Source organism: Peromyscus leucopus, chromosome 4, assembly GCF_004664715.2.
Source record: "Peromyscus leucopus breed LL Stock chromosome 4, UCI_PerLeu_2.1, whole genome shotgun sequence".
In the NCBI taxonomy this organism is placed as follows: Eukaryota; Metazoa; Chordata; class Mammalia; order Rodentia; family Cricetidae; genus Peromyscus; species Peromyscus leucopus.
Window position 1 is genome coordinate 13480908 of NC_051066.1, and position 12570 is coordinate 13493477.

The 12570-nt window shown below is 55.9% G+C and overlaps 1 protein-coding gene across 2 annotated transcripts; it reads left to right on the forward strand.

Annotated features, from left to right (window-relative positions):
- Positions 1-560: 560 nt before the first annotated feature.
- On the forward strand, positions 561-12339 carry Agpat2 (1-acylglycerol-3-phosphate O-acyltransferase 2). Of its 2 annotated transcripts, XM_037204671.1 has the most exons (7): positions 666-951; positions 7856-7989; positions 8563-8738; positions 8847-8942; positions 10263-10335; positions 11466-11676; positions 11858-12339. In XM_037204671.1, the coding sequence occupies exons 1-6, from the start codon at positions 770-772 to the stop codon at positions 11639-11641; spliced, it is 837 nt and encodes a 278-aa protein (XP_037060566.1). In that variant the 5' UTR covers positions 666-769; the 3' UTR covers positions 11642-11676; positions 11858-12339. The 2 variants fall into 2 exon arrangements, with proteins under 2 accessions (XP_028724681.1, XP_037060566.1); XM_028868848.2 differs by having other exon boundaries at positions 561-951; positions 11466-12339.
- Positions 12340-12570: the final 231 nt, after the last annotated feature.

Consider the following 12570-nt stretch of genomic DNA (forward strand, 5'->3'; position numbering starts at 1 on the left):
ACCACAATGGGCTCTGCTAGGCTACTGGTTCTGCTGAGCCAAGTTGCACACATGAGAACACAATAGCCTGATACTGCTGCCTGGGCACCAGACGGTCCCCCGTGACACACTGCCCCAGGAACACCCCTACTCCTGCTCCAAAACTCTCATTAATCCTTCTGCCTCCCCCAGTTTGTTGCATCATGGGGTGGGGCTTCAGTTTTCCAGCTCAAGGCGACCTAAAGGGCCAAGGCCACCAGCCAGGTGGTCTAGCCAGGTCATCATTGGTCACTCAGCCATTCAATGGTCCTTTGTGTGGTGACAAGTTTGGCATAATGGGCACGTCTTAGAGCCGGCTGCACGCCCTTGGGGAGCTGCGGTACTGGGCTGGGGACTTGTGGCTGTGGGCCGCGGTGCAGGGGCGTGGGAGGCAGCGCCAGAGACCAGGCCACCCGGCTGCTCAGAGATGGGAGCCGCCGGACGAGTGAGGGAACCTCAATGACCTGCCGCAAGGGGCAGGGTGGCATGGTGGCGGGGCGGGGCGGAGAGGGCGAAACCCGGAGGGCAGCAGGAGGCGGGGTCCGCGCCTGGGACGCGGCGGGGCGGAGCGGGGCGCGGTGCCCCCGGCAGGGCCAGGCCCGGAGGGGCGGGGCGGGACGGGGCGGGGCGGCCGCACCTAGCTCCGGGCTGCGAGCCCGGCCGGCCCTCCACCCTCTGAGCTCCTCAAAAGGGGCACGGGCGGCCAGCGGGTGGCGGACGGCGGCGCCGTCGGGGCTGGGGTGCGGCCGCCATGGAGCTGTGGCCGTGGCTGACGGCGGCGCTGCTACTGCTGCTGCTGCTTGTGCAGCTGAGCCGCACTGCCAGGTTCTACGCCAAGATCAGCCTCTACTGCGTGCTCTGCCTGTCCTTCTCCGCCGTGGCCTCGATCGTCTGCCTGCTGCGCCACGGCGGCCGCACCGTGGATAATATGAGGCAAGGGGGCCGGACGCCGGGATGGGTGCGCGCTTCCGCTTCCCTAACTTCTGCGCTCCTCGCGTTCTTTCCTTCCTGCCCCGCCCGCCCCGCTGTCCTTCCACTGTCCAGAGCCTCCGACGACGCGGCTTTCCGTCCCGGGTCCCCAAGAGCGCGCGTCACAATGCGCCGGTGCCTGGCACGGCAGTGGGGCTCAGCCCTCCGGCGCCCCACTGCGCGCAACGTCGGGTGGCTGTTGGCGGGCGCCGCTAGCTTTGGAAAAGGGAGGGAGCTGGGCGAAGGTGGGACAGGCCCAGTCCCGCTTCACTAGCAGGGAAACCCAGACCTGGTGCCGGGCTTCCGGTTTATTCTCCCACCTCTCTGCAGGTGAGAAGATACCTGTGCCCAGGTGCAGCCACAGGTTCCCCTTGTCCTAACTTCTGGCGGGGTGGGGCGGCGGCGGGGGGGTGGGGAGGAAAGCTGCCTTTGGACCAGGCTTGCTAGCAAAGAAGGAAGAAGTTGGTCTGTGGCCAAGATCCTCCCCTGGCCATCTCCCAGAGCAGGGTACCTTAGTGAATAGGCAGAGGGAATCAGGCTGAGTTAACCTGCCGGTAGGGGCTGCCTAAGAGTAAAAGGCCTCCAGCCCTATCTCCATGTCCACATTGCTAGGATACTGTTGCTACATTTCTCTCTGCCCTGTTTGGACTGTTGAGCTGGTGGGTTTTGCAATGTCCTGGCCTTGGCCTTGGCTGGGTGTTTCGGAGGACCTTGTGGCCCCTGATGCCCCACCTCCTCTGCGGTGGTTATAGGGACTGTTTTCTGACTCTGTGCTGTACCTGCCCTTGCTAGTCTTTGGGGTTAGGACGCTGTCCTGACCAGCCATATTTCATGGGTTCCAGTCCTCATTTTTTCAGGGGCTTGTGGTTTATCACCTCCATCCAATGTCCCTGGGAGCAGACTCCAGGAGCAGGCTAGGAGACCCCTGCACGTAGAGACAGGGGTTCTCTGGCTATGCACGTTTCCTGTTGCTTGGCCTGAGATTAAGGGGGTGTGGGGAACTACAGGACTGTCTAAGCAGAGGGTCTCCCCAGGGCACCTGAGAGCAGCAGGGGCCTGGTGGGCTTGGGGAGCACCAGGCATGTGTTTATCTCGGAGGAGGTGCTGCCCTTGCTGAACCAGACCAGAGGAAGCCAGGTCTGGTCTTAAGGACAGCAGTTCTGAGCCTGTAACATCAGCTGTGGGGCTGATCTGTGCATTTTTTTCACCAGCCCCTGACTGGAGAGATCTGCAGTTGGTCCTCCTTGTGCTCTTGTGTGGCCTGCCCTGGTGGTCTACCACTGTTGCCCAGGAGCCAAATCCAGGCAGCCTTTCTGAGGTGGTGACTGGATGTGGCAGACTGATCAAACCAGGATGGAGCCTCTTGTACCACCCCAGCCCCTAACCCTCTGCCAGATTACTCTGGGGTCCTGTGGGCCTTCCAGCATCCTCTCCCAGTTAGTGCCCTGTGGTCCAGGGACATAGGCTGGGTAACAGCAGATGTTCTTCCCCTGCTGGCAGGAAGGGAGGGCTAGAGGACAGGGTGGGTGGCCTACTCCTCACATCCCTACCCTGTCTCAGGGTCCCTGTCTTAAACCCTCCTCAACGAGTTGAGGTAGAAACAGCAGGCCCCTTGGAACACTGGGGGCATGACATCCTCCAGGTGTGACCACAGAGAGGGGTGAGTGCCAGAGAAAGGGACTGGAGGTCCAGGAGGTGGAGGCTTGCTTAGTGGATAGATGGACCCATCCCCATCTCAGGCCTCCGTGGCCTCGGCCAGCCAAGTTTGGGTTGCAGGTACTACTCTGCCTGGGCAACAGACGAGACTGAGGTTCGGAGAAGCAATTGGAGAATAGCTCGGGGGTGAGCGCATTAAGAGGAAGGGAAGTGAGGGCCCAAGCTCCCCCAGCCAGGACAGGGAGTTCTGGGAATCGCACCCCAGAAGGCAATTCTGTAATGAATTCTGTTGTCACCCCTCGGTGCCAGCCCAGCTGTGATGCTGCTGCCCATGGCTGCACACAGTCACACTAGGGCAGTGGTTCTCAACCTTCCCAAGGCTGCGACCCTTTAATATTCAGTTCCTCATGTTGTGGTGACCCCACGTGTAAAATTATTTCGTTGCTACTGTAATTTTGGTACTGTTATGAATCGAAATTAAATATCTGATATGCAACCCCTGTGAAAGGGACCTTTGACAACACACACACAAGGGATCACAACCCACAGGTTGAAAATGACTACATTAAGGGCTGTGGCCACAATCTGAGGGCATTATAGGGCTGTAAGCCAGATCCTGAGTTCCTGGAGAGGCAGCCCCACTCTGTACCTGGCTCTTAGAGGAAACCTTTGTCATTTGGTCTGGAGTTCTGAGATGCAAGGAACAGCATTAGGAACACAGAAGTCATGTCTGGCTAGGGGCTGAGACCAAGGAAGAGCACATGGAGCCCTTTCCTGTGTGTAGACCAGAGTGGGGTGACAAGAGTCAGAGGCGTTGATTATACCATTTGATGAGAAGATAGTAAAGCCCTGAGAGGCTGTATAGAATATTGCTCAGCTGCAAAGTTGGGTCACCTTAACAGGAACAATTTAGACACACACACACACAACACACACACACACACCATGGCCCCAGTAAAATAAGGGCAGACCTCTCTTCCCAGCCCTGGATGGCCACCCAGAGCTGTAGTGATGCAGCCTGTGTCTGCATTGTGTCCTGTTTGGGGTGAGTGTGGGGATGGGGAATGACGGATACGTAGGACCTGCAGAAACTGGTCTTGTTTTTCTTTTCTTTTTGTTGTTTGTGGTTGTTTTATTGGTGGTGGTGTTGTTGGTGGTGGTGGTGGTGGTGGTGGTGGTGGTGGTGGTGGTGGTGGTTTGTTTGCTTTTTTGTTTTTTGAGACAGGTTTTCTCTGTGTAGCTTTGGTGGCTGTCCTGGAACTCGCTCTGTAGACCAGGCTGGCCTTGAACTCAGAGATCCACCTGGCTCTGCCTCCCGAGTGCTGGGATTAAAGGTGTGTGCCACCGCCGCCCGGCTGGTCTTGGTTTTTAGGCTGAACTCTTTTAGCTTTGAGCCCTGACTTGCCTGCAGCAAGGCTGGCCCCTCCTCTACTGCCTAGCACCGGCATAAGCCATAAGAGTCAGCATCATCTTGGCAAGTCCCGGCCATTTGAAGGTCAGCAGAAGCATAGGATGCTATAGAACATTGCCAACAGGAAGGGCCCCTTCCTCCCCTGATGCAATGGTAGCATCTGTACCTTGTGAGGACAGTAAAGCCCAAGCTCTGGCTGCCTTTGGCCAGTGGATCAGTCCCCGCTCCTACTTCCTCTGTGCTCTCTCCTCTTGATGCCCAGCACCTCCTGCCTTCATTCTCCTGGGTGTTTGCCCAGGCTAGAAGTCCTCTCCTAGCCCCAAGCTCCTGCCCTCATCTTGTGCTTCACTCCTGTGACACTTGTCAGAAAACTTCCCTGCCAAGTGTCCTCACGAGGCCCGCCCATCTCCCAAGCCAGACCCACGAGTGGTTCCCCACGTGCCCTTCCCCAGTAACGTAGCTCTGGTTGGCCCATGAAGCTCCCATCTCACCATCTAGCAAGTCCCCACCCATCATAGTCAAGACCAGAAGAGTGAGGGCAAGGGTCAGCCAGTGGCCTTCCAGGAGAACAGCCAGGCCTGTGGTATATAGGCCCTGACCTTGAACTGCTTCCCAGCTGCCTGGGGCAAGTGTGGGAGGGGCCCAAGCAGGTCAGAGGGCTCCTCTCTTGTTCTATTTCTGCCTGTGTCCCAATCACCAGACTACTGATGATAAAGGTCCCCAGTGTGGAGTATCTGCATCAGTCAGCCCCACCGAAGGTGGCTCCTTGCATCCTTCCCCTTGCACAGGTGGTAACCAGAAGTTCAGGGAGGTCAGGTCACAGATGGAATGCAGTGAGCCAGGCTGTGAATTATAGACTGTCTGATCCAGAGCAGGAGCTCAGGAGCCGTCCAAGGGGACACTGCCTGACAGCTGCCTGCCAAGCTTCCAGAGCAACAGGCTGGGCACTCACTCTGTCCCCAGGCACCCGAGAGGCAGCAGGGGCCGACATGGCATCTCACCCTAGGTCCAGGGCTTTGGGACTGTAGCTCCTTTGGGGAAGGGATCGGGGTGGTTCTGGACTAGACTGGGTTGGCAGCTCAGGTGGTCATACTGGGTATGACACAGCCCTTCAGGGGAGCCACTTGTGGCTGGGTGGGGCCAAGCTGCCAAGCCAACAAAGTAGGCAGATAGGACAGAAGGAGCCTCAGGACGGACTGCTGGAACCCAACAAATCCAGTTGGCAGTGTAGGAGCCATGGCCCTGCCCTGGGGTGCCCTCTGACCATACACCTCACCTGGCTGGGAGCAGTGTTACGAGGTGGACTTGGTCCACGTGGCTTCTTCATTCCTGGGGACAGGTCACTAACCTTGCTGACCTGAGTTTGTGCGGCCTTTGTAGAGTGAGTGTAAAGGTCTCCCCAATAGCTATATCTGAGCAGAGCCGTTTGATGGGCCTGAAGTCCTAGGCATGGTACCTGATGGTGTCTCTCCCGTTAGAATGAGAATTCCAACCTAGACTTCTGGTGTCTACCAGCTACACCACCTCTGTAGAGCTTAGCTGGCCCCGTGATCAGGGAGAAACTCATTTATTGATTAATTGATGCATGGGCGGAACCCAGGGCCTCATGCAGGTTTCTACCACTGAGCCATGCTCCCAGCCCATAATGAGATTTCTATTTTGTCACCCAAAATGGGGAGGGGTATTGAGGGATGTAACTCAGTGGTAGAATGCTTACTTAGTATTGCATGAAACCCTGCCCCATCCCACCCAGTACTGGAGAGAGAGACAGAAAGAGGGCACATGTGTGTGCCACTACCCGAGGGCACAGTCTGGATGTGGCTGGAGACTCTTCCCTTTGCAGCAGCACATGGGAATATGAGTTTGTAGTGACAACTACCAGTTAACGGGCTGTTCCTTATCTAAGCTACTGCATAGGGAACATAGCTCAGCTGGCCGAGCACTTGCCTAGCATACACGAAGCCACCATTGCAAAAAGCCAGGTGTGGTCTACATTCCTGTAAGCCCAGCATTAGAGGGGCAAGAGTTCAAGGCCATTCTTGACTACTTAGGCTACTAGGCTTAAGCCTAGGCTATGTGAGACCCTATCTTAAAAATTTTTTTTTCTTTAAAAGAGTAAAAAATAAAGTTGTTTATATTTTGGATGATTTGAGATTTGGGAGGATTTATAAGTTTCTCATGAGGTATCTTGGACTTGAACCTTGTGTGCATGCGTGTGAAATGTGCGTTGTACATACCCAGAGGTAACTTCCTAGAACATCTGTAGTGTGCCCGCCTTTGACTGTGGTCCCTCGCATGAGTTCAGATGAGGGACTTTCCACGTGTGACCCCTGTCTAGAAAGTTTGGAACTTTGGAGCATTTCAGAGGCAGCCTTAGGGATGCTCAGCTTTCATCTTGAGTTTGGGGTGTGGCTGCCGGAGGCTTTGGGTTCCACCCCCATCATACACACCCTCTCCAGTAAATCTTGTGTTCTTCCCAATAAGTCAGTCTTGACGCTGTTGCATTTCCTCTGCCTTGTGGTGCTGGTGCCGGTGTTTCCAGATTCCCTGATTCGAATCTTAACTATGTGCACACCTCTGGGTCACTGCCTTAGGGAGAATTCCTGGGAACCAGGCTAGCCACCAACCTGCCCTCCAGATACAGCTGGCTCTGGCCCAGAGAGCGAGCAGGTGCCTGTGTTCCAGCCCTGTTAGTCTGCCTTAGTGTGCGTGCCTTTGGTGGCTAGTGAGACTGGACAGTTCCTTCCCTGGGTTGACACATTCTCCTCTCTAAGTCACCTCCCTGTCCCTCTGGAGCCTCCTGGGGATTCCAGCAGCTGTGACTTAGAGATGAGGGAATGGGTGAAGACTCAAGTGTTGACCACTCTCTCAGAAGGATCTGAAACCAGCCTACCTGCCCCTGCAGTAGATGGGGCGCTCTGGCCTGAAGACAAGATGGCCCGAGCTGGCAGGGCTGAGGAGGGGTTCCAGATTTCCAGGCTGAGGGGAGCAATGGCTGGCGTCATCATCTGGACTAGCATTTTTGCCTCCCCAAGACTCAGTTTCCCCATTGGTGAGAGCTGCTCTCCCCACGGCTGGGTTCTTGATGAGGACAAGCCTTGCAGGAGGCTTGTATGGGGTCCGCGGAGACAGAAGCTCTGGGGATACAGAGCAGTGGGAGCTTCCAGGGCAGGGACAGGTGGAGTCAGGGGTTATGGGGACATGGTATCATGGAAAGAGAAAGTTCTGTGGAGAGACGGTAGCAATAGCAGCCCAGCACTGATGGCCGTGACGTACTAAGCTGTGTGCATAAAGGTGGTTAAAATGGAAATTTTCATGGCATGTGTATTTTACCATACTTTTTTAAAAAGTAAGAGTGAAGAACCAGCTTTGAATCTGCTGCGCTGTCTAGAAATAGCTCTACGGCCTGTGAAGGACCCCTTCCCTCGGGATTGTTGGGGACCCAGCAGGCACTCAGCAGACTGTAAGGGCCCTTTCCCCTCAGGACTGCTGGAGACCCAGTGACGGCCTATACTAATGTACATGTAATGGTGTGTGTTGGGGTCCGTGTGGTGGTACCTCCACTTCCCTCTGTCACAAGCAAATGTCCCGTTCCAGTAGGCAAAGCAGGAGATAGGGTCAGTGCTTGTGACAGCCTCTATCCTCGGGGGTAGGTGGCAGGGCTAAGTGGCCCCCAGGACTCTGTCTGCTCAGGTCTTCTGCCCTGTGCTGCCTGCTGTACCCTCGCCCCAGCTTGCCCCTGGATGAACCTTCCCTCGGCTATAAGGAGCTCATTCAGGCTCCTGGTATCTCTGCCCTCAGCATCATCAGCTGGTTCGTGCGGTCCTTCAAGTACGTGTATGGCCTTCGCTTTGAGGTCAGAGGCCAGAAGAAACTGGAGGTGGACGGTCCCTGCGTCATCATTTCTAATCATCAGAGCATCCTGGACATGATGGGTAGGCTGCCACCAAGGCTTGGCCACAGAGAGGGTTTCTCATCCTAGAGGCTGAAGCCTCTAGCTGGGGCTGGTGTGGGACAAGACCTATGTGTGTCTCTAGCCACAGGCTTCCCTCAAGCTGGGCACTAGAGCAGCAGGCTGTGCCCTGTGCATCAGAGGCGGGGGGCCTTGACAGGTGGGGCACTGTCCCCTTCTCCCCGGGAGTGCCAAGCTGGGCTCTGAAGCTGTTCTCCCTTCTTCCCGGTAACTCGCCCCCTTTGTCTGTCTGTCTTTTTTCCATTCTCCCCTCTGTCTCTGCCTCTCCCCTCCTCTCTCTCCTGTGTCTCATTTCCTCTGTTTTTCTCCACCTCTGGCTTCTTTTCTCTCTCCTGTCTCTATCCGTCCCGGGTCTTCCTGTCTCTCTTGTCTCTGCTTCCTCTGACTCCCCTGCCTGCTTCTGTCTCTCGTTATGTTTCTCTCTCTCTCCTGTTCCTTGTCCTCTCTCTGTGTCCACATCTCTGTCTCTCTTCTGCCTCCGTCTCTCACTGTTTCTCTCTCTCTTCCTCTCTCTTTCACACTCCCATCCACGTAGGCCTCATGGAGATTCTCCCTAAGCGCTGTGTCCAGATCGCCAAGCGTGAGCTGCTGTTCACGGGCCCCGTGGGCCTCATCATGTACCTCGGGGGTGTCTATTTCATCAACCGCCAGCGGGCCAGAACTGCCATGACCCTGATGGCTGACCTGGGTGACCTCATGGTCAAGGACAATGTGAGTATAGGCACAGCAAAAGGGGCTCCAGGGGAGGGCAGTACAGCTCTCTGGGGTGGCTAAGCAGGGTGGGGGCAGCCTAAGCAGCCTTCTCCTTTCTGCCGGCAGCTTAAAGTATGGATCTACCCAGAGGGTACACGCAACGACAATGGGGACCTGTTGCCCTTTAAAAAGGGTGCCTTCTACTTGGCCATCCAGGCCCAGGTAGGCCATGCTCTCCTGGGGTAGGGGGCTGGGATATGGGTCAGGGTGGTTCAAGGTTGAAGATGATATCCCAGCCAGACTGAGAACTGCTGGCCTTCAGGGACCTTCTCCACCCTGTTGGGAAAGGGCCTCCCCACCAGCTTAGCAGGTTGGTGACCATTGACAGCTCTGAGCTTGAACACCAGCCTCCCCGTATCCTAGCTGGCCGGGTGGGTAGTCCCCTTCCTCTGGGGTTTCATGAACAGTAGGGGTGGGAGGCCAGTGAGGTGGCAGTTTGTTAACATCATAAGGCAGATTGTGCCTAGAAATTCACCTGATGCCTCGGACCCTGGCTTGATCATGGTGAGTCTGAGGAGCAGGCACAGGCTAGTGGCAAAGCCAGTCCTGAGCAGCACAAGTGAGCTCTGTCCTGGGCCTTGGACTTCCCTTGTCCCTCAGCCTGTGGTGGGAGAAGACAGTGTGTATCAAGAGTGTCCCTGAGCCATGGATCAGGGGGTCCCTGGTGTGGGGAAGCCACACTGGGGGGACAGGGGAAGGAATTTTTATCCTGCTTTACTGTTGGCTGCCTGGCAAGCCTCAGCCTCCTCTGCCCCTGTGGCGGGCAGCCTTCTGGGCCCTGGGCCCAGTCCCATACAAGACAGCGTGTACTCCTTCCCCAAAGCGCCCATCAGTTCCAAGGGGTTGGGAAGCCCAGGCTGGAGCAGGAGACGGCACTGTGACCTCTGATCTGTCTAGTGACCAAGTCCCAGGTGGTCCTTGGGCCTGAGACTGAAGTCACAGCCCTCCTTGCCTTGAGGTATTGGCAGATCCTGGGAAAAGAGAGAGACTAGGGGCTATGGTATATCAGTCTCCTGCCCCTCCCCCAGGGCCGGTCTAGGGTGCAGCCTACCTACCTTCCTGCCCAGGCTCTGGCGCCCAGGGTTAATTATTATCCCCAGTGCCACCTGTCATCACTGGAGTTGACCCTGGGACCTTGCAGGAAAGCCAACAGGCTCCAACCCCCTCCCCTAGTTTCCTGGGAAAGAGAGGCAGGATGTGAGGGGGAAGGGAGGGATCAACATCTTCCACCTCCCCAGTGCTAAATGGAGTCCCACCCACCCCCCACTTCTAGGATGTTTTGTGACCCAGTGTGGGGGTCAGGGAGGACACATGACAAAAAGTACTAGCCCAGAGAGCTTCCTGTAGGAGGTGGTGTGGAGGGCAGGATGAGTCTGAAACGCCAGGCCACCTGGATGGAGGGGTCGGTCAGCCATAAGGACACCTAGCAGGAGCCAAGGCACCCTCGCAGTGTTGGCCCTCAGCACGTGTCCCTGTCCACAGGTGCCCATCATCCCCGTGGTGTACTCATCTTTTTCTTCCTTCTACAATGTCAAGAAGAAACTCTTCACCTCAGGTGAGCCCATCGGAGCCACGCAGGAGCTCACAAGCCTGACATGCTCTCTCTTTTATTTATTTTGAGATAGGGGTTCATGTGCCCCAGGCTGCCCTGCAGCTCCTTAGGTTAGCAGGGGATGACTAATTTAGCAGACGAGTCCTGGGCCCTTAGTAGTGGAGTTTCCACATCTGGGTGGTGAATGAATGAATGAATGAATGAGTGAATGAATACAGGCCCAGCGTTGCATCATCTCATTGCTCTTTCTAAGTGGGTTTTACAATTTTTTCAAATTGAAAAAACAGGTTCTAGGGGCTGGAGAGATGGCTCAGAGATTAAGAGCACTGGCTGCTCTTCCAGAGGTCCTGAGTTCAATTCCCACCAATCACACGGTGGCTTTCAGCCATCTATAATGAGATCTGGTGCCCTCTCCTGGCGTGCAGGCATACATGGAGGCAGAATGTTGTGTGCATAATAAATAAATAAATAAATAAATAAATAAATAAATAAATAAATAAATAAATAAATAAATCATTTTTTAAAAGGGGGGAGAGCGGGGGGAGAAAAACAGGTTCTAAACATGGTCCTGTTCCTGAGATCACTGTTGGTCCAGGCTGTGTAACACAGGTAGGGACCTATGGTGACCTCTGCTGGTGAGGAGTGGGAATTCTAGGCTATCTAGGCTCCCCTACACGGGGCGCTCACAAGGGGAGCCTCTGCCTCCTCCTCCATTATGTCACCAGCTTCCAGGCAGGTACCCTGACCCTTCACATGACCTTGGGAGTCAGAGGTTTAAGGCAGTGGAACGAGGCAGGCTGTCTCCCGCATCTGAGCCCCTAATGCCCAGCACCATGGAGAACTGAAGGGGCAAGTGTGATAAGGGAGGCTCAGGGGTCACCGAGTGCCATTTCAGGGGCAGAGATGTCCTGAGTCGTGGGCAGTGGCTGCAGGGAAGGGTAGAGTTGCTAACACTTACTGGGTCGCAGGTCTCCATGTTGCCTCACTTACAAACATGTGTGCCCGGCCCAGGAGCTGGGGTTGCTGGCCAGGCTCTGAAGAGAGGCTGGGCAGCAGGAGGCCAGGTGAGGAGGAGGTGGGTGGCCGCATCAGTGGGGCCTCTAAGCCCCTGACATCCACCGCTTCCTCCCCAGGAACAATCAGGGTACAAGTGCTGGATGCTGTCCCTACCAGTGGCCTTACAGATGCTGATGTCACCAAGCTTGTGGACACCTGCTACCAGTCCATGAGGAGCACCTTTCTACAAATTTCCAGGATGTCCCAGGAGAACTTTGCCATCAAGGAGCCTGGGGTCATGGCAGCCCAGTAGCCCAGGCCAGAGGCAGGGGAGCTGGTGGAAGGCAGGTGGGAAGCAGAGGCTGGAAGATGGACAGAAGGCCATACCCTCCCACCTACCTAACATCACCTTATCCCGTTTCCCTGCTGACCGGGCTCTCACTGGGGCCTGGAAACAGGAAGACCTTTCTGACACAGGCCTTAGACCCAGGACCCCATGTAACTTCCCACCTCATGCCTGTGCTTCCAGAATCCAGGTGTGGCCATCCAGCAGGTGGGCTGACCCATAAGACCATGAGGCACCTAGGACTGGGCAGCAGGCACTCAAGGCCCACCCCATGGTGCAGGATCAACATCCAGGAATCAGGCCATGGCCTGTATCAGGCCATCAGAAAGAGGAGGAACTTGGTCTCCCAGTCTCAAGGAAACCTGGGTCACAGCACCAGAGGGCGGAGCCTGCCAACCCCACTGTCCGACGGTCTCAGTCACAAATCACTGCTGTACTTGGTTCTTTTTTTTTTTTTTCTTTTTTTTTTTTTTTTATAAATGAACTCTGAGAAGTGCCTAGAGACCAGGGATCTCTTTCAGAGGAGGAGCGCGAGCCCAGGCCTCCATCCAGGGATACGGGGTGGTACGGGTGTTATATAGCCACCCACGTGTTCCTTCTTTGGGGCTGCAGTGTGTATGTTCCCTACTCCCCCCAAATTGCTTGCAGGGGGTGAGCATCTGTGATCAGTGCTTTTCTCAGTGAATGTGTGGGGTCCACGGAACTGAAGGGTGGGCAGACCGTGGGCCTGGTGGTGTGAGAGGAGAGGCTGAAGACCTGCCTTTTCGCCTCTGGCTGTGTGTGGAACCAGCGACTCACCAAGGGAAAACTGGGGCCTCAGGACTGCCTGCTGCAGCTCCTTTTTGCAGAGAGGCGCCTCACTTTACCTGAAGCCTGTGGGGCAGGAGCACTGTGCA